The sequence below is a fragment of the Porites lutea genome, chromosome 1, assembly GCF_958299795.1.
Source record: "Porites lutea chromosome 1, jaPorLute2.1, whole genome shotgun sequence".
NCBI classification, from domain to species: Eukaryota; Metazoa; Cnidaria; class Anthozoa; order Scleractinia; family Poritidae; genus Porites; species Porites lutea.
The window spans coordinates 18436298-18459389 of NC_133201.1; the positions used below are offsets into that span (position 1 = coordinate 18436298).

The following is a 23092-nucleotide window of genomic DNA, read 5'->3' on the forward strand; positions in this document are numbered from 1 at the left end:
TCAGTCATAAATGCAGTGGTGAAAAACTTTTCAATGCAATTAATTGATTTGACCAATTTGGCAACCCCTCTGAATCAACAGAAAGTAAAGTACTTAACAGAATTGAATATCGATTTTGACAATTTTAACCGTTTTAGTCTCTAACATTTGTTTAAAAAGTACAGCATGTAACCACATGTAAAAATATAGTGTTTGTAGAAAATAAGATCCAAAAACAGCTGTCTATACAAGAATTTAAAATGAGGCAACTGCCTTTGCTTTTCTTCCAACTAGGGCATTTATTTCTTTATTTTATATTTTATACATGTATGTACTTCCATATTTTCATTTGACAGTGCAAAACAAATTTTGAAATGTTTCCTTTTTTAGCTCTTACATGTACATTGTATCTTTTAGATTAGGAGCATGGATGCATAATATTTGTAATGCAAACATAAGCTGAAATCTAAAGTATTTGTGTACAACTGTATAGGTAGACTAGATCACACCATCTCAGCCAAATGATCGGGTAAATTTAACATTTTATTATCATTAAACACATTGTTTTGAGAAAGATGACTTTAAGAACTTGTCATTCTGTTAATTCTTTCTTTTCTGTTGAGACAGGAGTGAGGAATATGGCTAGAGCAAAATCTTTTACCAGTTAGAAAACCTTACTATATGAAATGTAGATATACTACTAAAATTTAAACATAAGTTAGTTCGTGCCTTGCGGACACTCCCACTATAATGGACACCTCAATAATATGGACAGGCAAAAAATAACATTGCAGACATTCTACTGAAATAAAATCCTGCTATTACATCTAGTACTAACACAGTAATAGAACATCCAATCATCAAAGTGCAGACCAAAAGAATTAAACTGAATTTGCTTTTAAGGCTTTTACATGTATATCTGAATTCAAATTTCGCACTAACCTTGCCAGGTTATCTTAACCCTGCTTTGAACAACATGGCCCAGGGCCCAGTTGTTCAAAGGCCGATTAACATTTAACCCCGGGTTAATTTACTTTTTACATGTAAGCTTTCATATCTGAATTCAAATTTGGCACTAAACCTGGGTTATCTTAACGCTCTTTGAACAACCCAGCCAGGGGTTTAATGCAGACGGAGGGCGCAGGCTAGGTGCAAAATTCAGAATGAGAACAGCAGACTTTTTTGACTCAACTTTTTTGAGAGAACTTACTGTTTACCTTGACATATAAAGTCAACTCCCAATAACTCAAACCCTCAAGAAAAATCGAAAAAAGTTCGACTGATCGGGAGTTCAAGTTATTGGGAGCTCGAAGAAAATAGCCGGGAGTAAGGAAAAAACAGTTTTTACTGTGAAGTGAACATTCAGTTGCAGAAATGTTTATAAGTGAAAATTGAAAGATACTTCCAGATTGTAAAATCGGAACGAAACCATTGCCTAAATAGAGCATGCGTTTCACTGTTTTGAGAGGTAAAGCTGTTTCATGTTAAATTTGTGACAAACAACATAGCCTTCACTTGTAAACTATAATAAATGTAAATGTATGCCTACAACACGTAACTGGGAAATTCAAAATTCAACGTTTCAGAAGTCAGAACACTGTTTTATCACTACTTTTTAATGGCTCAAAACATGGTTCGAGTTATCGGGGGTAAAATCATGTAGAAATGATCTGAGGGGAAACTAAAATTACTTTGAGTTAGCGAGAGGTTCGAGTTACAGTGGGTAAAATTACCGTAAATGTACAGTATGACAGAAATCCAGGGGAAATCAATTTTAGTTTGAGTTAGTGCGAGGTTTGAGTTAGCAAGGGTTCAAGTTATCGGAAGTCAATTGTAGGTTATATACACCATGTAGCATACATCTAAGTTCCACAAAGATCTAAGGTAACTCAAACCCTGGATAACTCAAAGCTCCTGCTAACTCAAAGTAATTTTTGTTTCCCGAATCCCCTCAGATCATTTCTATACAATTTTACAGCTTGCGCTTAAACAGTGGGAAAAACTGTGTTCTGGCATCTGAAACATTGAATTTCTCATTGATGTATTGTATGGATAGGGTTTACTAGTGGAGGCTGATGCTATTTGTCACAAATCTAACATTGTGAAACAGCTTTACTTCTAAAAACAGTAAGAGGCATGCTCTATTTTGGCTATGTTTTGTTATGTTACAGTCTGTTTTATAATCTACATGTAGAAGTATCTATTACATGTAATTATTTTCACTTAAAATTTCTACAATGTGACTAAAATGTAGGGGTGTATAAAATAACGATTCATATTCCTTTCGATTTGATTCGCTTTTGATTATTGCCTTTTGATTTTGATTATGGTTTGATTATGTACAAATGTTTCTTAATTCTTATGACATACAGTGTAATGCATCATGTAAACAACATGCAACCAAGGCTCTAAGGAAAATTGAAGGGCGCCCAGTGCTCTGAAACTGTAAAATCCAGGGTGCCCAGCATATGATTTGTATGAAAAATCTGAGATTTTCTAGTCGCCCAGGAGCAAAAGTTGGGTGCCAGGGGCCACCGGACTCTACTAGAGCACGGCCCTGGCAACCCTAAACCCTCAATTTGAGAATAGTAACAGGGACAGGAGGATTCATAGTCGATTGGTTGTTCATTGCCATGTTGAGAACCTGCATGAAAAAGAGTATGTCACAAATGGCTTGCTTCTTATTTGGAAGTTCTCAATGGGTGCTTGAAAGACAGCATTAATTTTTTTACCAGGCAAAACAAAATGGCGCATGAACTGCAATTGCCTTTGCTCAATCAAAAATGCACATTTTAAAGAGTTCTGGATTCTGATTTCACAATATAATAATGTACTTGAGTGCACCCTGGAAAAGGTACATACATGTATGCAACCTAGCCTGAATTTCATCCGATTACTTCGAGTTGTTATTGATCTCAGAAAACTTCGCGTAAACAAAATCACCAGCCGCCGAAACCACAAAGCGGCTCTAAATGAAAAACCTACCGACTCTCCACAATGATTCTTCATTTGCAGTTCAATTAAGCATTTCAGTTTTGAAGACAAGGGTAATTTTGCTGTTTAAGATAAAGATTAAGCTTATTGAAAAGTTTGAACTACATGAAAGAATGCCAGGGATGTGATCTGCTAAATATCAAGCGACAATCCTGCTAGAATTTTTCATAATTATACATAATTATGCAAATGTGTCGACAATCAACCAATCAAAATCACTACCCGGTTTTCGGGTAGTGAGTGACGTCACTGGACGGCATTAACGGCCGGTCGATTCAGACGTTACTGAGGGAGTAATAACAACTCAAAGTAATCGGATGATGTTCAGGACAGTATGCAACCCTCCAAGTTAAAGCTTTTGCTTGGTCACCATTTGGCAACCAACTCTTTTGGTTTAGGGAGGCTTTTTTACAAATCAAGTTGCCAGCTGCAAAATTTTAGGCGCTATGGCGACCAAAATGGTCCCAACTTGGAGGGGTGGTCTGCAAAAATCAAACCAAAATCAAAGTGAAAAGCAAAGAATCATAAATTGAACTGAACCGTCATAACCGTGATTACAGTAATTGAGAATTCAATTAATTGTTACACCTCTACTAAAATGTTCACTGTACAGAAAAAAACTGGTTTTTGTCCTTATACTTCCGGCTATTTGCTTCGAGCTCCCAATAACTTGACCTACCAATAACTCAAACTTTTTCCGATATCTTTTGAAGGTTCGAGTTATCAGGAGTCAACTGTACTTAAATCCTGGTACACAGTTGGGGTCCCAGAACAAGGACTTTGGCACTGTTTCACAGACACACTTAACCAGAGTTTAGCTTCATTGTGATGCAGGCTACACTGTAGGTGTGTAACTGGTATCAGTAAGTTAGCCTTTTGGCAAGATCAATGGCACAAATTTACATACTCTCTATCTCACAATTCCAAGGGATGAGCTTAGATCTTCTAATAACAGGTGAATTTTACTGCTAGTCTGCAGTCTTCATTCTGTTTTTTGCACCTAGGCTGTATTTCCTTTCATTCAGCAGTTTTCACTTGACCCTCATTCTGGACAATACCCCTGGTCCGCAGTCAATCCTTCCCTTGCATTGACCAGTTTTTGAATGCCATTTGTTGCCTGTAATTCCTGAAGAGCAGTACAGTGTAACTAAAAGCCTATTTTTTAAGTGCCCAAAAGAGAAAGTTTAACAGTCCTTTGTTGCACATACACTATCTACAGGTTCTATCTTGCATAGAACTGAAAGAGTAATACGGGATTTATTTCCGCTGTTGGGTTCACTGTCCACAAAAATGAAGACTAAATTACTCAGTACTAAGTATAATGAAGTGGAACAAGCTTAAATTTGGTAGGCAACAGACAAACCAGTGTAGCTTACCTCATTACTGCATTCTCCATCAAAATCTTCTGTCTTGGATGGACTAAGTATAATCAAACACTCCAACTTTCAAATTATGCCTGCACATGCATCACGATGTTTTTGTCTCACATTCTACTAATCGAACTGAGTCTCCAAGGGCTGGTTTTGAGTGACGCAATCGATCTCTTAAGCCTAACAATCCGTAACAACTCGTAGAATTCCTTTGGTGCTTGGTGCTATCACGAAACAATGAAAACAGATGGATCACACTTTCAAAATGGACGCCAAAAGAACGAACTCTATAAGCATGCGTGAAATAAAAAAACCGCTGCCTTGAAGTCCGTTCTTTTCTAGTTCCCATTCTCTCCAGTTTTCTTAGTCTTTTGGCTCAAGCACGTGATATGAAGGATTTGCACTGATTGAAATCAATCAAATATCGACAGCTGTTGGTATTCTCTCTCTGAGATTTCGAAAGCAAGGGCAACCTTTACATGTAGCTAAAAATGTAAACTAGCGTAAAGCTGTTTTAGCAACTTTGTGGTAGAAGTGCACTACCTGTATATGTGGGAGCTGGTACATGGTCGGGAACGATTATTAATCGTACTTGGCACACCTCAACACAGGGGCACCCAGAGGAAAATTATGAGGAAAAGACCTAAAAACAATAAAGCTTTATGAAGCCATTTTAAGAATTTTGGAAGATTTCTGGGAAAAATTTTTAATGTTTCCCACGGCCCACTCCTAGCAAGACTAAAGGAAGAGTTCCCAGACAGCTACAACCTGCAACCATACTTACTGGGGAGTTTCCCAGCAGACGCATCTCCAGACATTACTGGCCACTTTGGGTGTGGTCCAAGGGCAAAATTAAAGGAGAAAGAGGTTGCTGAAAAATAGCCGAAGCAGCTATTGTAGACATGAAATCCCCTCACATACTCTGAATTGTATTTTTCGCAGCAACACTTTCCTTCAAGGGACACATGATATATTCCACATCTCCCAGCTAGCAAAAATTTGCCTGAAGAACAGACATCGCGAGGAACATATTCATTCGGTTTCCTGTCAATACTTTCTTATCCCTATCCTGCAAACATCTTGAAATTAGTAGGTATGGCCACAAACGATCATTAATCGTACTTGGCACATTTCAATACTTTCTTAATCCTAGACTGCACACAAGTTGAAATTGGTAGGTATGGTCAGGAACGATTCAGAGTAGAACAAGGCACATCTCAATTATACTTTCTTATTCCTAACCTTCATACATGTTGGTATTGATAGAGATTGCTAAGAACGGTTATTAATCGTACTTGGAAACCCAAAATACTTTCTTATCCCTAGCCTGCAGACATGTTGGTATTTGTTGGCAGAGTCAAAGACGCTTATTAATCGTACTTGGCACATCTCAATACTTTCGTACCCCTAACCCGTACACATGCTGAAATTGGTAGGTATGGCCAGGAACGATTATCAATCGTACTTGTCAATTCTCAATCTTTTCTTATCTCTAGCCTGTAACTAAAAGACATTGTGGAATTTGTTGGCAGTGTCCCCCAGCCTGCATACATATTGTTATTGGTAGATATTGTCAAAAAAGCCTTTTAATCATCGTACTTGGGAAATCTCAATACTTTCTTATCCCAAGCCTGCAGCCAAGTTGGTTTGGTTGAGATTGTCAAAAACGCTTAATAATCGAACTTGGGACATCTCAATACTTTCTTATCCCTAGCCTTTGCCAAGTACGATCCTGACCATATCTACCAATTTAAACATGTCTATAGGCTAGGGACAAGAAAGCATTGAGATGCGCCAAGGACGATTGATAATCGTTCCCATATCTACCTAATCCAACATGTCTGCAGGGAAAGGATAAGAAAGTATTAAGATGTGCCAATTGCTATTAAGAAGCGTTCTTGACAATGTCTCCCAATTCTCTCATATCTGCAGACTAGAGATAAGGCAGTATTGAGATGTGCCAAGTTCATGTACGATTAATAATAGTTTTTTACCTTGCCTTCCAAGTTAAACATAATTCCAGGATACGGATAAGAAAGTATTGAAAGGTACCAAGTGCGGTTAATAATCGTTTTTGACAATCTCTACCAAGTGCTGCATGTCTGCAGGCCAAAGTACGATTAACAAGAGTTCCTGACCATATACCTACTAATTTCAACATGCCTCCAGGCTAGAGATAAGAAAGTATTTGACATCAGCCAAGTACGATTAATAAACGTTCCTGACCATACCTTCCAATTTCAACATGTCCACAGGCTACGAATAAAACAGTATTGCGATGTGCCGAGTATGCTTAATAAACGTTTCTCACGATACCTACCAATTTCAAGATGACTGCAGACTAGAGATAAGAAAATATTAAGATGTGCTAGGTACGATTAATAAGCGTTCCTGATCATTCATTTCAACTTCAACGTGTCCAGAGTCCTACTAATTTCAACATGCCTCCAGGCTAGGGATAAGAAAATATTGAACTTGTGCCAAGTTCGATTAATAAGCGTTCGTGACTATACGTTCCACTTTCAACAAGTCCAATTAAAGGGTAGGAATAAAACTGTATTGCGATGTGCCAAGTATGATTAATAAGCGTTTCTCACCATACCTACCAATTTCAAGATGCCTGCAGGCTAGGGATAAGAAAATATTGACATGTGCCAAGTACGATAAATAAGCGTTCCGGACCATACCTACTAATTTCAACACGTCTACAGGCTAGGGATAAGAAAGTGTTAAGATGAGCCAGGTACGATTAATAAGCTTTCCTGATAATACATTTCAAATTCAGCGTTTCCATAGAAAAAAATAGAGGTATACCTAGTACGATTAATACTCGTTTCTGACCATACCTACCCATTTCAACATGTCTACTGGCTAGGGATAATAAAGTGTTTAGATGTGACAGGCACGATTAGTAAGCGCTCCTTATCATACTTTCCAACTTCAACATGTCCACAGGCTAGGGATAAGAAAGTGTTAAGATCTGCAAAGTACGATTAATAAGCGTTCCTGACCATACCTTCCAATTTTCACATGTCCACAGATTAGGGATAAAAAGGTATTGAGAAAGACCAAGAACGATTAATTATGGTTACTGACCATACCTACTAATTTGAACATGACTGCCGGCTAGGGATAACGAAGTATTCAGATGTGCCAGGTACGATTAATAAGCGTTCCTTATCGTACATTCCAACTCAACATATCCAAAGAAAGAAAGTATTGAGATGTGCCAAGTGCGATTAATACTCGTTCCTGGCCATACCTACCATTTCAACACGTCTACCGGCTAGGGATAACGAAGTATTCAGATGTGCCAGGTACGATTAATAAGCGTTCCTTATCGTACATTCCAAATCAATATATCCAAAGAAAGAAAGTATTGAGATGTGCCAAGTACGATTAATAAGCGTTCCTGACTATACCTTCCAATTTCAACAACTCCAAAGAGTAGGAATAATACTGTATTGCTATGTGCAAAGTATGATTAATAAGCGTTTCTGACCCATACCTACCCATTTCAGCACGTACACTGGCTAGGGATAACAAAGTATTTAGATGTGAATGGCGCGATTAATCACGTTCTTTATCATACATTCATTTTCACATGTCCACAGGTTAGGGATAAGAAAGTATTGAGAAAGACCAATTACGAATAATTATCGTTACTGACCATACCTACTAATTTCAACATGTCCAAAGGCTAGGAATAAAACTGTATTGCGATGTGCCAAGTATGATTAAAACGCGCTTCTGACCATACCTACTAATTTCAGCATAGCTACAAGTTAGGGATAAAAAAATATTGACATTTGCCAAGTTCGATTAATAAGCGTTCCTGACCATACCTACTAGTTTTAATTCCCCGCGAAGCGAGGCGCAGAGCGCCGAGCGAAGTGAGTTTATAACTCGTCGCGCGCGAAGCGCGTGAACCGCGTGTGGGTCCTAGCGAGCTGCAAAGTCGCAGCTCTCATCTTTACTTGTATATATCCGATGGTGTCCGCCATGAAGTCAGACAGTAGTTTGACGTCACGGCGCATTTTTGTTTCTAGGCAACATTGGACTGAAAGCGATTTCGAATTTTTATCAATGACCAAAGTGTTCATGAAGAGCTGTCTTTTCGTCGTCTGTAAAACAATGTTTATTATCGGTGAATCTCAAGCCATTTTTCATGCAAACAGGACAGCAAACACACGAACGCCGAATTGTCAATCCTCGCAGGGGAAGATTTGGCACCGAAAAATCCTCTGGAGCGCGAACGCCGACTTGAAATTCAACGGCGCAAGCAACAAAGATGGAGACGGCATCAACAAACAGCGGAGCAGAGGGAATATCACTCAATGAATTTCGAATGCTTAAGTACTTTAACAGCAAATGGAAGCGATTTTGGATAATTAGCCTTAACATATGAGCGAACATCGCGGTCACAAAACACGTTTTGCTCGCAGACGAGTTTATGCCGTATCGGCCTAGACTGTTGGGCTTCCATTCTTTACATGTAAATGCGATGTAATGCATCTACGTTGGGTTTTCACTGTCGAAACTGCAGTCGTTCTTCTGAAAAATATCTTTGAAATCACGTTAATAAGGCTTAAAGGTTTTAATGATAAAATTTCGCGTAAAGTGCTTGTGTGCTTCACGTGGCCTAGTGGTAGCCTGTTCCAGGCTCCGAGATGGTGGTGGAAAGTCGTTCAGTAATAAGAAATGTAAAAAACGCGCGGGGGCTGGGGAGAGACAGGGCGGCGGAGTCTCTCTCCCATTTTTCCCACCGCCACCGCACCCTTTCCCAAGTCGAGCGCGTCTTATTTTCGCTTTGCTCGTTTTAATACGTTCCCACGATACTATCTGAGATCCTGGCACAGGCTACCTAGTGGTAAAGCTTTGGCCCGGGACGTCAAAGGTCTTGAGTTCGGTTCCGCATATAATTTTTTTCTCTTCTCTTCTTTCTTTTTTTTTTCTTTTAGTTTTCTTTTTAGGTATAACAGTTTTGTTATGTTTCTATATATAGCTTACATTTTTAGATTTACAAATTTTCTTCTCGGCTTTACTTGCCGTTCCCCCGAAGTCCTTCGCGAGGTCCTGCGATTTACGTATTTCTAGAGGGTGTGAATGGGGTTAACCGACTAGCGACAAAGGGCGAAAAATATTACTTACTACCGACAAAACGAGTAAAAAATTACCGACTACCGACAGGAAAAATATTAACCGACTACCGACATGGGCTGACATTATCAATACTTGTTTCAGAAAAAAGAGCATTTTGTATTTTTTTTCTAGCCGTTAGGAAGTAACCTCTTTAAATTTATGACTCACCAAATGGTCTAACAGAAAGAACTTCCTCTTTTGTTGATACGGTACATAACTACAACTAATATCATAATCACATAGGCCACACCTTAAATATGCTACCGACTTTATAAATTTTATTGAAAAGACAAAGGTGAAAAACTGAACGTTTCTTGTTTCGGTCCGAGAAATGCTTAGATTAATCCTCAAAGAAAATTCTTTCCAGTTTAATGGAAAGCACTATCAGTAAAAAACCACGGTACCGCGGTGAGCACATACAGCAGTTTCCTTTCCACGTCAAATTTCCGTAGCTTATGATTGTGTTTGGCCTGTCAACACCGAATTTCCTGCTGTTTGATGAAGTACAATAGCACCGTCATTTGCTCGTTGTGATTGGCTCCCCCACTGTCGGCGCATGAATTCTCCCCTGGGCATAACAGGCCAGAGCCCCGATTTTAAGTACTAGGCGACTTTGAAAGACGCGTGCTTCACATATTTGTGGCGGATTAGAATGCCGGCTTGGTCAGAGGCCCTTTGTTTAAAACATGGCGGGATACTCGCAGCTTAAGGCAAGCATGTGCCTTGTAGCTGTCAACATAATGCTTTTTAATCACATTCTGTCATAATTAACAAAACCCGATCCATGTCTTATTGAAAGTAATTGTACAAATCTGGTACCAGACAAACCGCTTTTAAAAAACAAGAAAACAAAACTAGTTTATGGTTATTTCTCATTAATTTCACTTATCAAAACAAATATTTACTTTTATCAGTTTTCCCGTTTCTTTCAAAACATCCTTATATTCTAATTCGCTACCCCGCTCAAACGAATATAAAACATTTATCATGTAACAAGCAACCTTAATTGGGGTGTGTCAACACGAGCCGTGTGCGACCCTCTTTATTATGCCTTCATCAACAGAATGGATGGAAATAATACAACAAACAGAATGAAAACTCGGAAATGTAAAAAATTACAGCAAGAAAAACAACCCTACAAAATGATCTAAACTACGCTCGTATAACAATAATTCAGTAAACGTACAAAACGTGCTAAACCTTTCATATAGCAGCATGCAAAAAACTACGTCTAAGAGAAACCCCTGGTCACTGGGTATTTAATTTTGAGGGCGTAGGGACGGTCGTAAGACGCGAATGAATATAAATGAGAACAACTCGAATATATATAGCCTACCGCTAATGAAGCAATTGTAACAGCATACCATGTAACACCCCAAAGAAAAGGTTACATAACCCATGATAAATACATTTATATTCTAATTCGCTACCCCGCTCAAACGAATATAAAACATTTATCATGTAACAAGCAACCTTAATTGGGGTGTGTCAACACGAGCCGTGTGCGAACTAAAAGAACGGGAAATACGGAAAATTAAATACCCAGTGATAACGAAACCGACAACAATGAATGGACATTATCCTTAATGTAACCGTCTTTTGCCTTATCTGATTTCCAACGGCCGTGTCTTTTAAACAATCTGTCAGGCACTCGGGCATTAGCAGCAGCGGAGGCACCTCCAGCCCTAAGGCTATGGAGTCCGTAGTCTTGCTTGGGAAGGCCGATGGAAACGAAAGCGCTAAGCACTATCTCCCGAGCTCTAGTATAAGACAAAGGAACGGACCCGCGCAATTTATAAGCTCCGGTACCGCGAAGGAAAACAAGAGGGCGAAAAATGAATTCTTCGCTGTCAGCTGAAAAAGAAGCGGCCACAAAATATCGTTGAACTAATAAATACGGACATGTATGCTTGAAAGTCTTAGCGATAACAACCCAAGCCCCATCCCTGTAAACGTCAGTCTTACTTCGATGAACAAAGATTCTCATAAAAGAATCCTCAAACTGAAAATCACACCTGCGTAACTGGACCAACTCGTTAAAGCGAAAAAACCCTGCATAACCTAAAACGCACAAAGTAAGCACTCGTAAATCAGACAAACTAGCTGAAGACGATCCATACTTAGCAAATAAAAGCTGAATAGCCTCGGGGGTCACAGGCTCTTTCTTTTTAACAGGGATACTGAGAAGCCTCTTAGCAGATTCTATTAAAGGTAAAACTAACGAGGAATTACAGGGGTCGGGTAGACCTGCCAAATCAAGCACCCACTTGAGCCCATAATGGACTTCATCAATAGTACTGCAAGAAGCAGATTCTTGAATCAAGCTAAGAAAAAACAATGAAACGTACACACTAGAAGCGGGAAATATTACAATTTCTTTAAACTGAGAAGCCCATTTTCTCCACGTATTGAAGCCCTTTTCGTACTTCCTCGCGGTACTGTCGGCTTTGGATTTAAGAAGAACTGCGGGGAGATCTTGAACCAGTGCCCGGAGTCGCCTGTCTTCAACCTGTTGAAAATTAGGCTGCAAGACATCTTTGAGAACTTCTACGAGGATAAGAACAAAAATATATGGCAAAATTCTTCAATACACGCACTGGGAGTCAATACAGCAATAAAAAATGGACGCTTGGTAATGCCGCTGACCGGATGCAAAACTATTTAAGGCCATATGGGCCAACTCAAAAACGAAGGTAAACAAGCCACTCGGCGAGCTAGTTTCATGCGAAACGAGAACAAATGAACTAACAAGCGGAATAAAAAACACGTGGGCCAACCTAAAGCCACTCGGCTTGAAAAAACTAAGGCCCCTTAGCGCCAATTCTGACTGCCAGGACCGCGCTGTTAAACCTGTCTGAACCAATGAGTGAATCTTTGTAACACCCGAGGGCAAAAATCCTTGAGGGGTTGGGAAAATGAATGTACTCAAGGACGTACGGTTGGAATTGAATTGCATTTGCCAACAAGAAAGGCCAAAACACATTAGACGGCCAATAAGGGACGACTAAAGTACCAACCGCACCGCATACAAGGAGATGCTGAACCACCCTAGTAATGCAGTGGACGGGAGGGACTAGCCAATTATTCTCTCCATTCCACGAGATTGAAAATGCGTCAACAGCTTCAGTGCCGGGTACGCGAAACCTGGAATTGAATCTGGGAAGATGGGCGTTGGCAGCATTCGCAAACCTGTCGACTGCATGTGGGCCCCAAAGGCGGTCCAAGTGTGCGAAGAACTCGGGGGCTGTATACCAGTCATCGAAGTCTACAATGTGGCTAATCGCATCAGCACAAGCATTAAGTTCCCTGGGAACCCACTGGTGAATAAGTGTAATACTGTAAGCTCGACAAAAATAGAAAATATCAAGCGCAATAGAATGCAATTCTGCACTAGGACTCCCTATCTCCACAATACGAACGGCCCCTTGGCTGTCAGAATGCCACTTTACACACTTACCCCGAACCGAGGCTTTGAACGCACTTAAGGCATATTGTATAGCCTTAAGTTCTCTCCAGGTAAAGCTCTTAGCTGCTTCGCAAGCAGTCCACATACGATGGGACACCTCATTAGTGCCCACAACAAAAGCCCCGCAGGCGACGTTGCTCGCGTCCGAATAGCTAAACAAAAGAGGAGCATTATAAGGCAAAATAGCTCTCATATTAAGACTAACGATATTGTTTTTCCAGAAAAATATTTCAGAGAGGCAATCATTATGAAGCCCGATATTAAAACGGGAATCCCAACTACGGCGGGATTCTATGACCTTGTAAAGAAAACGGGTTTTGAGACGAGTCAGGTTACCCAAAACTGGCGACATGGACATAACATGACCTGCGATAACGGCACAATCCCGAGCCGTAACATAAGGTGCGGATAGAAGAAATTTGTCAATCAGAGCGATAAATTTGCAAATACGTCTATCGGTAATAGAAATGGTACCGATAACTAAGTCACAGTTTAAACCCAACCAAACAAGCACCTGAGTGGGGTTCCATAGTGATTTGGCGGAGTTCGCAACAAACCCCGCACTGCTTAAGGATGATTGCACAAACAATGAATTTTCCTTGGCCATAGGCAGTGAATCCCCTTTTCCGCACCCAACGTCGAGGAAAACAACAATTTTAATCCCGTAAGACCTCCAAAACGAGTGGTCTGAGACACTTGGTGAAGACGTATGGGGCTGAGCTTAGACCGAACGGAAGTGATGCAAAACAAAAATACCGAACGGTACCAGAAAAAACCCAGGAGAAACCCAGAAAAGTTTGGTGATCCGGAAAAATATCGATATGGTGATATCCAGACTTAAGATCGAAACTGAAAAGGTAATCGCCCTTATTAACATGTGATAATAAAACTCTCCAATCTTCACACCTAAACTTCTGTTTCCAAATGAAATGATTGACATGACGTAAGTCCAGAATAAGCCTCTTCTTGCCTGAAGACTGTATCGAGACAGAGAGCGGATTAACTACATGTGGAATGAAGGGCACCTCAACGACGGCATGAGTGTGGACTAATTCAGCGATAGCCGACTCCACGAAAGACGCATTATTAAGAGCTGACTGATTGTTAGAAAAACGCGCCTGACAAGGTGTGCTAATGAATGGGATCCGATAACCGAATTAAATGGTGTCGATAACAAAACTATTGGCACCAATAGCGTGCCAATAACTTAAACAGGACCTAAGTCTACCCTTAAGTACTGGCAATGTAGAATTCTGTTCAAATTCAAATAGATTGCGATCATAATCGAAATCGACTAATGAACTAGAGTCTCTTTCCCTGAAATACTCCAAATAGGAAGGATACATGTCTAATAAATTGAGTAAAGCTAATATCTAACCTTGGAAAACAAGTTTTCAATTCTGTGGTCCTATTTACCTCCAATGCCCGAAAGACCAGAAGAACTAGGAAAGGACGGCCCCGAGCTTGAAGATCTGGCTTGAGGATTAACTTGACACTGAGACCTCCAATGACCTTGCTGGCCGCAGGCGAAACAAATATCACTTGGTCTTGGTTTGCTGAAAGCGCCAAAAGTACGAGGAATAGGTCTGGAGGATGATGAATGTTGGCCAGCAAACGCGGTGGTTGCGGTAGATGATTGGAGTTGTGAATAACCTTGCTTGGATGGCTTCGCTTTCTGTTGGCGTTGGTTGCGTTTACGAAGGGCCCTCTGTTCGGCCCGGCGGATACGCTTTTCGTCCTCTGACCCGCTAGCCAGCTCGTCAGATAAATACTCGTTCACCAAATCCCAACCGGCGGCGGACTTGTCTGCCAGTCTGATAAGTTTGTTGCGCTTCTTTATGTCAGAGTCTAGTTCTTCCAGGTGAGTTTTAACAAGGTCTAATTTTCTCTTCCCGAGAGCAACTGACGCCGACTTCACCTTCTCTGCAAGGTCGGAGTTGAATTGAAACTGTTTCTTATTACCTTCGAATCTAAACGTGATCTTGGATTCTTCTTTGAGCTTTTTGGCCACAGAATCGGTATTACTGCACGACTCGTCTTGAATATCGCGCTTCAAGGCGCCCAACTTCTTGTCGAAATAATCCCTAAATAGAGAGAACGCGGACGCTATATCACTGGATTCTGAAGACTGGATTGGTACTGACGCTTTGAGAGATTGAGACAAAGGTTGTTTAGGAAACGAAGGCAGCAAAACGTCGCTGCTAGGAAAATCTGTGTTTGCTGGAGTAACGTCTTCGACATCAGACATAATTTTGAGGGCGTAGGGACGGTCGTAAGACGCGAATGAATATAAATGAGAACAACTCGAATATATATAGCCTACCGCTAATGAAGCAATTGTAACAGCATACCATGTAACACCCCAAAGAAAAGGTTACATAACCCATGATAAATACATTTCATTTCCGGGCGTTTCACTGTAGTCAATGAAAGACACGTTTTATCGGTGTTCTTTCACGCGGGAATATCAAAATTTCCATCTTTCAAAACGCGATGAACCAAAGCTCGCAGGGTACCAAAGCGCCAAAAAAGCAAGATGCAGTCCCGGTGTTTTGTGAGCACCCGTTAAGAATATTGAACGCCAAAACTATTAAGTTTTGGTACAGCGAGAGGCAGCTAGTTTCTGTACCCAAAGGTTAGTGCATGGACAGGCTATCGAAAGAAAATAAAAGGGATGCTTGCCCAATGGATAGTAGGCCTAACTACGCAAATAAATGTCTCATTGCATCCTTGTCTGCGAGGTTAGTACAAAATTTACACTCTAGAATACATTACACAACTCAATCAGCAACACTTTGCAAGTAGAATTGGCGATGTGTGGGCAATTTATATTTCTAAGGGACGTCCGTCGCACAAAGGCTTAACGCGCGGGGGTTTTTAGTCAATGACTGACATAAGAGTTTCCTCACAATCGACCCAGTTAGAGTGCGATAATGTGTGCGTGAACTTTGCCTACAACTGGCAATAAGCTGAATAAACCGGAAGCTGAACACCATGAATAAGTTACTAAATTACGTTGCTCAGGTTTTTTTTCTTTTTTTTTTTCAAGTACCGGAGGGGTTTTTCCGCGCATTCTGTTGCGCAATTTGGCAGTGATATACCGAGCATCCGACAGGTAACGCGCCGAAGCCACCATTTCACTCTTTTTTTACCAAATAGTTTTCTAACAATCGTCTTAGTACTGGTCCCGTTACCGAAACCTTGCTCGAGCAAGATACGGTAATCGAGAGTCGAGAATCGAGAATCGATATTGTACTCGGGACAAGAAAAAGTCGCCGTCCAAGGAACAACTGACGCAATGCAAGAGCTTCAAGCTGCTGAGAAAGGCCAATTCTGAATTACAAGCAGTGAAGGAACTCCTGAGAAGCGTCCAAATTATAAAGGAACTTTGGAGGCCAGTCAGCCACGGTGATTGTCGCACCACGCATAAAGCAGAATAAATTTGTTAGCCTGGTCTTGTCTTTGCCACAAATCACGTAAAACTATAAAGAAGGTACCACTATGAACTCTGGAAAATGAAAATTCAATAATACTATGGTTGACGACTGACAGTTTAAAAGAAAGACAACCTTCACCTCAGAATCTTGGGCGCGCCGCCTGTAAGCTCTGAGGGAGAGGGAAGCCCCATAATTTGGCCTATTTCAAAAACAAATGACACTAGAAAAATAACCTACAATTATAATTTCAAAAGGGAGACTACAATCACCTCATAATCTTGGGCGCGCCGCCTGTAAGCTCTGAGGGAGAGGGTAGCCCCATAATTTGGCCTATTTCAAAACAAATGTCAGTACAAAGATGACCTACAATAATAATTTGGATAATGGCCGACATTTCAAAAGAGAGACTACCATCACCTCAGAATCTTGGGCGCGCCGCCTGTAAGCTCTGAGGGAGAGAGTAGCACCATGATTTGGCCTATTTCAGAAACAAATGACAATACAAAAATAACCTACAATAATAATTTGGATAAATGATCGACATTTCAAAAGAGAGACTACCATCACCTCAGAATCTTGGGCGCGCCGCCTGTAAGCTCTGAGGGAGAGGGTAGCCCCATAATTAATTTGGCCTATTTCAAAAATAAATGACACTACAAAAAATTGCCTACAATAATTATTTGGATAAATGACCGACATTTTAAAAGAGAGACTACCATCACCTCAGAATCTTGGGCGCGCCGCCTGTAAGCTCTGAGGGAGAGAGTAGCACCATGATTTGGCCTATTTCAGAAACAAATGACAATACAAAAATAACCTACAATAATAATTTGGATAAATGATCGACATTTCAAAAGAGAGACTACCATCACCTCAGAATCTTGGGCGCGCCGCCTGTAAGCTCTGAGGGAGAGGGTAGCCCCATAATTAATTTGGCCTATTTCAAAAATAAATGACACTACAAAAAATTGCCTACAATAATTATTTGGATAAATGACCGACATTTTAAAAGAGAGACTACCATCACCTCAGAATCTTGGGCGCGCCGCCTGTAAGCTCTGAGGGAGAGGGAAGCCCCATAATTAGGCCTATTTCAGAAACAAATGACAGTACAAAAATAACCTACAATAATAATTTGGATAAATGATCAACATTTTAAAAGAGAGACTACCTTCACCTCAGAATCTTCGGCGCACCGCCTGTAAGCTCTGAGGGAGAGGGTAGCTAGCCCCATAATTAATTTGGCTTATTTCAAACATAAATGACACTACAAAAATTACCTACAATAATAATTTGGATAAATGACCGACATTTTAAAAGAGAGACTACCATCACCTCAGAATCTTGGGCGCGTCGCCTGTAAGCTCTGAGGGAGAGGGAAGCCCCTTATTTTGGCCTATTTCAGAAACAAATGACACTGCAAAAATCCCCTACAAAGATTATTTGGATTATGACCGACATTTCAAAAGAGAGACTTCCTTCACCTCAGAATCTTGGGCGCGCCGCCTGTAAGCTCTGAGGGAGAGGGTAGCCCCATAATTTGGCCTATTAAGTAAAAAATAAGTAACAATACAAATGTAACCTGTAATAATAATTTTTGGATTATGATTGACATTTCAAGGAGGCTAAAATGACTGATATAGAAACCATACTGTATCTGTGACGTTGATTATACAGATCGCCCAAGCGAACACGAAGATGTTGAAGTGGAAGCTAGAATATCTGAAGTAATCGAGCGTCTTGGGCTCCTGCCAGCGAATAAGATTTTGGCGGGATTTCGACAGTGCTTGGCGGGCTTTTTGGAGAGTGATTTGTTACTGGAGGAACATCGGCGCTTACATCGTCTTAAGCCAGAGAAAAAAGACTTGAATCATTCGCCGTTTGATCAAAAAGGTCGTCCATTGAATCAGATAATCGGTCTTGCTGTTCCTCAAGGAGATGTGAAGTAGAGCTCGAGCTCTCGCATTCGTTTACACCGGCGACTATAAAATGTGCATTGTTGACGGCTTTTCTCAAACGTTCAAATAGAGAAGATTTAAAAATTTCTTTGGTCAGGGTTTTTTTCCACGCAGAGTTCCTTCCAAACCGGAGAAAGATGTGCCAGCAGAGAGTGTATTCCTACTTGTGGCTCCACAGTAAAAACTTGATACGCCGACTCGCCGTTTTCCCTTCGAAGGTCACCAATGTTGACACGGCATACTACTCTTGAAAGAAGTTAAATAAGCCATCGGAGCACTACTTTCATAAAAGAAAGCACTTGAAAAACCATTGAAAGCGTATCAAGCCTATTTGAATCCAAATGCGGCGCGAAAACTGTAGTTATCAATTGCGAAGCGAGCCGCGAAGATCGACTTCGAAATTTTCAATCGACCGTGAAATGAATTTATAATACCCAAATAGTCTGATCAAATTTCGCGTTTCCTTGAGATGTCTGGTTCGTTTAATCAGAAGTACAAAGGTCCTTGACAGGTAATGTGTCCGGCGCTCTCCAAAGGTGTCTGGAGGAATGCTTAAAACTAATTACGAAAGTAACGCTTGTCTGTTATTGGAAACCGATCTGCGGTGGTTGCTGTGGAGATTAGGCCTCCTCCGGCGCGCACTAAAATCGGGGCTCTGGCCTGTTATGAACCGTTCTTATTATAAATCTACTCGGGAAAGGGTTGACTCCAAGTGCTTGTATGGGAGATGGAGGCTCCATTTGATGGGCTCCTGCTTTCCAACATTTTCATGGCCGCATATATTGAAACACAAAGTTTAAGCAAAACCGTCTTTAAACCAACTGTTTGAAAATGCTACATAGATGATATTTTTTCGCTAAGGGACATAAACCAGACATGGTAGATTTCTTCAAATTCACGGAACAAGTAAACTTACTTCTCATACTTCACCCTACTGCTCTACTGGCTATGAAATTTACGGCCGAAATATCTGACACTGAGACAATCTTTTTAGACCCGGTTGTATACCAAGGCACAACATTCAACGAAAAATGAGAAAAAGCTTTCATTGACGTAAAGACGCATTTTAAACGGAAACCTTCCAGTATATACATTTTCACCTCTTACCACCCAATTATTGTTAAAATGGATTTGACAAACAAGAAGCCTTGACTATCTTACGAACAAACTCCTCTGAGGAAGTATTTCAGATTTCAAAAAGCGGTTGATGGACAGAGGCTGGCCACACAATTTTGAAAGAAAAATTGCTATTAGAAGTAAAACTCACAGAAGGAAAGCAGCGCTCCTGAAACAAAACAACAAGGAAGAAAAAGAAATATTGCCTTTCGTGACACAATACAAGCCCTTAGTGTCTATTATAAAAGAAGCCTTAATGAAAAAGTGTAATCTCATAGGAAACCAACCACTACCTTGCCAACCTAACCCACGGACGTACACGCAAAATCATACCCCTCCACCATGGTACAAGAGGACGGTAGATGGAAGCCCTCTCCAGAGTTTTTGATATGTTGCAGTATTTCCAAGCGATTTTGCCTTCACTGAAAAGCCTTTGATCTTCTTAACAAGATGAGGTATATTTTATGAATGGTGGCGCTGCTGGAGGCCTGTTATGTCACCAACAATGGTCGCCATCTTCGCCGCCATTACAAAGAATTAGAAATCAGGTTAAAACAACGAGAAATGGTAATTGCTTGACATGAATAATAACACATAAATAAGCATTTTTGCATGATTTTAGCTTCGAGATTCATGTTTTATTGTTGAAAAAAGTTGAAAAAAACGTACATTTTCACTCATAATGGCTTGACCACCTGCTACTTATTACGTCATACCTCGTAACCATAGAAACTGATCATCACTGAACTTGTCTCAAAATGCGTGCGAGGGATAAACGAACATCTACTGAAAACGTCAGGTGCTGATGTTTTATCCTCTTGGAAAAATCCCAGAAAAACATAAAGGGGGGAGGGTGGCATCCAACCCCCCCCCCCTCACCCCTTGTACGTCCGAGGGTTAAAGTGTTATTTCTTTGAGAAAGGAAAATTATGGCAAAGGACATGCTTGTTAGAGCCAAAACATTAAAGGTATAGATGTGCAGCCTGTCACCCCTTGCAGTTTTTCACTAAGAATACTGAATTTAGTCCAAAAGGCTGGAGTCCATTACTTAATTAATTACTTTTTACTGTGCCCTGTAATCGACAGGGAAACCAAGTTCGCATTTACAATAAAAGGTTTGGTGATTCTATCAGTACTCATGATATTCATTTGGCAAACAATGGTGAAATAAACGATCATGCTGCATAAACAAACAAGAGTTAACGAAGTTTAAGTGCAATCAAATGATGCATTCTTACAAGTTTTACTCTTTCCTTAGGGATCAAAGTCTTGAAACTGGGTGAAATACATAAAAAAATTAATAATTAACAAGCGTTTTTACTTATTAACTGAGATTTTCCGACAACCGATAAAAATCCAAAAGTTTAACCGACTACCGACAAAGATCGAAAATTTTAACCGACTACCGACAAAGTAATTGAATTTTAACCGACTACCGACAAGTGGACCCCTGCATTCAGACACTCTTTCTAGTATCTCTACAGGCTAGGGATAAGAAAGTATTAAGATTTACTAGGTACGATTAATAAGCGTTCTTGATCATACACTTCGATTTCAACGTGTCCAAAGAAAGAGAGAATTGAGATATACCAAGTACGATTAATGAGCGTTCTTGCCCATACCTAGCAATTTCAACATGTCTTCATGTTAGGAATAAGAAAGTATGAGATGTGCCAAGTAAGATTAATAAACGTTCTTGCCCATACCTTGCAATTTTAACATTTCTGCAAGTTAGGAATAAGAACGTGTCGAGCCGTGTGTCAAGTACGATTAATTATCGTTACTGACCATACCTACCAATTTTAGCATGTCTACAGGCTAGGGATAAGAAAGTATTGAGATGTGCCGGGTACGATTAGAGCGGTTTTCACTTGACTGTCGAAAGTAATTGAGGAATTGGTCTGGTTTTGGTTTTACTACGCCCTTTGGTTGGCTAGTGTATTTACTTTGGTTTTGGTTTTACGACAGTCAAGTGAAAACCGCTCTAATAAACGTTCCTGATCATACATTCCAACTTCAACATATCTAAAGAAAGAAAGTATTGAGATATGCCAAGTTCGGTTAATAAGCGTTTCTGAGCATACCTGCCAATTTCAACATGTCTATACCCCTACAGGCTAAGGGTAAGAAAGTATTGAGATGTGCCAAGTACGATTAAGAAGCGCTCCTGACCATACCTACTAATTTCAACATGTCTACTAGCTAGGGATAAAGAATTATTTTTTGCCAAGTACAATTAATAAGCTTTCCTGACCATACCTACCAATTTAAAAAGGCTATAGGCTAGGGATAAGAGAATATTGAGATGTGCCAGGCACGATTAATAAGCTTTCCTGATCATACAGTGGAACTTCAACAGGTCCAAAGAAAAAGAGTTTCGAGATATACCAAGTACGATTACCACTCGTTTCTAACCATACCTTCCCATTTCAACCTGCATTTCAACTTTGGATGTGACAGGTGCGATTAATAACCGTTCCTGACCATACATTGCAGTTTTAACACGTCCATAGGCTACGGATAAGGAAGTATTGAGATGTGTCAAGTAGGTTATTACTCGTTCCTGGCGATACCTACCCATTTCAACATGTCTACCGGCTAGGGATAACGAAGTATTTAGATGTGCCAGGTACGATTAATAAGCGTTCCTTATCTTACATTCCAAGTCAACATATCCAAAGAAATAAAGTATTGAGATGTGCCAAGTACTATTAGGAAGCGCTCCTGACCATACGTACTAATTTCAATACGTCTACACGCTAGGGATAAGAAAGTAATTGAGATGTGCCAGGAACGATTAATAAGCGTTCCTGATCATACATTTCAATTTCAACATGTCCACAGGCTAGGGATAGGAAAGTATTGAGATGTGCCAAGTACGATTAATAAGCGCTCCTGACCATACCTACCAATTTCAATACGTCTACACGCTAGGGATAATAAAGTATTGAGATGTGCCAGGAACGATTAATGAGCGTTTCTGACCATAAATACCAATTTCAACAAGCCGACAGGCTAGGGATTTGAAAGTATTGAGATGTGCCAGGTACGATTAATTAGGGTTCCTGGCTATACAAACCACTTTCAACATGTCTACGGGCAAGAGATAACAAAGTATTGAGATGTGCCAAGTACGATTAATAATCGTCCCTGGCCACATTTACCAGTTTCAACCTGTCTGCAGGCTATAAATAAGAAAGTATAGAGATGTGGTAAGTATGATTAATAATCGTTTTTGACAATCTCTACCTAGTCTTACGCCCCCTGAAGGCTAAGGAAAGAAAGTACTGTATTGAGATGTGCCAAGTACGATTAATTCTGATCACATTTACCAGTTTTAACCTGTCTGCAGGCTATTGATAAGAAAGTATAGAGATGTGCCACTTAGTTTACAACCATTGTTAGTCCTGTTCTAGAATATGCTGCCCCTGTCTGGCAAAATATACCAGATTTTCTATCTTATAAGATTGACAGCATTCAGAATAGGGCTATCCGCATCATTTTTCCTTTAATGAATTACAACGAGGCATTAAATGCCCTTAATTTAACAACTCTAAGTGACAGACGCGCCCATCTATGCCAGGTTTATATTGATAGACTCCGGAATGAGAATCACCCCTTGCATTTTAT

The 23092-nt window shown here is 40.2% G+C and overlaps 1 protein-coding gene across 1 annotated transcript; it reads right to left on the reverse strand.

The window, feature by feature from the left end:
• Positions 1 to 10460: 10460 nt before the first annotated feature.
• Positions 10461 to 13144, reverse strand: LOC140925641 (integrase/recombinase xerD homolog). The gene is made up of 2 exons (XM_073375556.1): positions 12499 to 13144; positions 10461 to 12032 (listed from the first exon to the last, which is right to left on the reverse strand). The coding sequence occupies exons 1-2, from the start codon at positions 13142 to 13144 to the stop codon at positions 11020 to 11022; spliced, it is 1659 nt and encodes a 552-aa protein (XP_073231657.1). The 3' UTR covers positions 10461 to 11019.
• Between the last annotated feature and the right edge of the window lie 9948 nt (positions 13145 to 23092).

Excerpts from the sequence above, each read along its gene's own strand:
- LOC140925641 (XM_073375556.1), bottom strand. The coding sequence starts at position 13,144 with ATGAGAGCTATTTTGCCTTATAATGCTCCTCTTTTGTTTAGCTATTCG. Across the intron at positions 12,033-12,498 it reads CCTTGTATGCGGTGCGGTTG|AAGTTCTCAAAGATGTCTTG; the intron begins GTACTTTAGTCG and ends TTATCCTCGTAG.